The sequence below is a fragment of the Lucilia cuprina genome, chromosome 4 (genome assembly GCF_022045245.1).
Source record: "Lucilia cuprina isolate Lc7/37 chromosome 4, ASM2204524v1, whole genome shotgun sequence".
Classification (NCBI taxonomy): domain Eukaryota; kingdom Metazoa; phylum Arthropoda; class Insecta; order Diptera; family Calliphoridae; genus Lucilia; species Lucilia cuprina.
Window position 1 is genome coordinate 88,902,966 of NC_060952.1, and position 3,237 is coordinate 88,906,202.

At 32.2% G+C, this 3,237-nt stretch overlaps 1 protein-coding gene across 1 annotated transcript in view; it reads right to left on the bottom strand.

Moving 5' to 3' along the window:
* Positions 1-601: 601 nt before the first annotated feature.
* Positions 602-3,237, bottom strand: part of LOC111675503 (salivary glue protein Sgs-3-like) — a 9,271-nt gene continuing 6,635 nt past the window's right edge. The window contains exon 2 of the mRNA XM_023436275.2: positions 602-1,713. Coding sequence (XP_023292043.2) covers positions 667-1,713 — 1,047 coding nt within the window. The 3' untranslated portion in view covers positions 602-666. The remainder of the gene's footprint in view (positions 1,714-3,237) is intronic.

Consider the following 3,237-nt stretch of genomic DNA (forward strand, 5'->3'; position numbering starts at 1 on the left):
CTAGTTCAGTTCTAGTTCAGTTCTAGTTCAGTTCTAGTTCAGTTCTAGTTCAGTTCTAGTTCAGTTCTAGTTCAGTTCTAGTTCAGTTCTGGTTCAGTTCTAGTTCAGTTCTAGTTCAGTTCTAGTTCAGTTCTAGTTCAGTTCTAGTTGAGTGCTAGTTCTGCTCTAGTTCTTTTCTAGTTTAGTTCCAGTTCAATTCTTGTTTTAAGAATGTGAATTTTAAATTACATTCACTCCGTATTCATAATGACAATTATCGCTGATAGAAATTTTTAAGTCGAATCTGATGAAACAAAAGGTGTTAAAAGTCAATTAGTTTAGGCAGTTGTATTTGTAATAAACTATTTAATTAACACAGTATCAATGATAGACAGACATAATGAAGAAATAATATAATACTGAAAGATTTAAATTGATGTTGTCAATACCCTTATTAATGTTCTGATATTAATATTTATCTTATTTTTGGTTATTACTAAATTAGAAAAAAATCTCAATTTTTATGTTGAACTTACGCGTGTTTATAAGATAATAAGCCATGTATTAGTAAAATAATAAATTGTTTTTTTTTTTTTTTTTGGTAATTTTTATTGTTTTTTTGTGAAGTATTTATAATAAATTAAGTCTTAAAAAATGTAGTGTAATAAGAACCATTAAAAAAATCGTTTATCTTCCCAAACGATGAGGGAATGGAGTAATTGTTGGTAGACCACTTTTGGGTGGCCTTGGTGTAGTCGAACCGAAATATAAATCGAAGCTGTAATTATTAAATTGTTTATTGTTGGCTTGAGAGTTGCCGTTTGAGTGTTTATGTTGAGATACTTGTTTAGTTACATGTTGCTGTGCAATAGTTTCGATCTTGCTTTGCAACTTGATGCTTGACGTTTGTGTAGCTAAAGAAACTTGTTTTGATAGAGTTTTACTTTCAGCAACATGTTTATCGTTGGTGGTGGTAAAAGCAGTTGTTGTAGCTATTGGTTTGTTGTAGTTTTTGGTATTTTTGTCAGTATTGCTGCTTGTTAAGTGTTTTGAATGTTGTAGTTGTTGTTTTTGATAGTTTTTGGTGTGTGCCTCAGGTTGATCATTTACGAGAAGATCTTTTTGTTGTTGGTAGTAAGATTTTTTAGTAGTTTTAACTGCTGCTATGGGTTTTTGTGTAGTTACAACAACTTTGTTTTCTTTAGCATCAACAATTTCATTATCAAGCAGAGGTGGCAGCAAAGAATCCAAAAATAAATCAGGTACTTTTATCTTTGAAGGTTTTACCGTAGTTGTAGTGGTCGTAGTTAAAGGCTTAGCGGTAGTAGTGGTTGTGGTCTTAGTCGTAGTTGTTGTAGGTCTTCTTGTTGTTGTCGTCGTTGTAGTTGGTGTGGTGGTAGATTTTATTGTTTCTTCCTTATCAATTTTAGCCTCAAATAAAGGTGGCAATAAAGCCTCAATCGATAGTTCAGGTAAAATATTATTCACCTCATTAGTTATGGGTTTTTTCGTTGTCGTTGTTGTTGTTGCTTTTGTTGTGGTAGTAGTTTTTATCGGTGCAGGCGTTGCCTTAACTGTTACATTAATTTTAGCTGGTGCATCTTTGCTGTTGTCTTGCACATCTTCCAATGGTGGCAACAGCATATCAATGTATGGCACTTCCACTGTATCGCTGGCTGCTACAGCATTTATTGTCGTCACGAGACAATTTACAGTCACAGCTGCGATTAATACCTTGAAGTGAACAAACGAGAAGAACAGTAAAATACAAAAGATAACAAAAAAATAGTAAACATATTGCAAAAAGTTTAAACAAACGACATCATCAATAAGCAGCTAAAGTGTTTTACGTACTTATAGACTAGAGGAAACAAAAAGCAATGCTTTTGCAACAAGATTAAATTTGTACCTTTCGAAATTTATAGGCTCAAAGGGGCTATAAAGTTTCAATACATTTTACAGTTTTTTGTTTCGCAAATAAGTTAAAAATAAATGGGAAAGTATAATTGGCTATGATTGAGCATGTGATACCCTTCATCGTGTGAACGGGGTATAATGGAATTAAAGGTTACATTAGATCATGGAGTATGATCAATTTCATTTAAATAATAAACTAAAATGTGAATTAGATTTTATTATAAAAAATTTAAGTTCAACTGTACCTTGCCTCAGATATTCATACTTAAGCTATTTATTGTTAAAAAGAATTGTGGACACTTAAGTCAAATTTTGAAGGGGGCTCTTTTTAGGAGCTCTGGGTCACAAAAGCTAGTATGGAACATGGTTTTGCAGCTTTTTGTTGAGATACAAAAATAATTATACATTTAAAAGCATTATTCGGCGGGTTCACTTGAATGGGGGCTAGGTGGAATAATAAACTGATGTTAACCATTTTCAATAGGCTTTGTCCCTGGAACAATAGAATATCATATACCAAATTTCATTGAATTATCTTAAAAGTTGCGACCTATAGTTTTATTACAAGGTTTACATGGACGGAAGGACGGACAGACGGGTGGACGGACATAGCTAAATCGCCTGAGAAAATAATTCTGATCCGATTGGGATACTTAAAGGTGGGTATAGGACCAATATTATTATGCTTTACAAACATCAGCACAAACCCAATATACCCTCCCCACTAAAGTGGTGGGTAGGGTATATTGGGCCATTCTGGATATTTTGAAAAACATTGATTTAGGTTGTCATATCGTCGGAAATCCTCGACTGTAATTTTTTTCTTGTTTCAATAACGATTTCAAAGTGTGAAAAGATTGCTTTTCCTTTTGTTTTTCTCATTTAGTTTGTAACACATTGAAATATGCATTTAAGACTTTAATTAAATTCTAAGACAAACTAAGACTAAGACTGTCTACCCGTTTGTCCGTCTGTCTGCTGAAAATACGATTTAGTCCAAAAGGAAGTTGCTTGCAAGCATATATAAATTCTGCCCAAACATATTTTATAGAAACCTTAATATCTTTGTAATTGTATAAGGATCGGCACATAATTGATCCTATAATATCCTTCAAAAATTAATAATAATAATTTTAGTGCTCATAACTGTGTAAAAAACATTTATAACAGTCAAATTTGAAGCTTAATCTCTTTGTGAAATTTTATAAGCTATAGCGGAGAGATTCGACATGAACATAAGGAGTGAGATCGAAAAATTCTTAACACACGTTTTTCATTACATTTTTCAACCAAAGTATTATTTGATTTTTTTTTTTGATCAAGTTACCTTTGAAAAACATG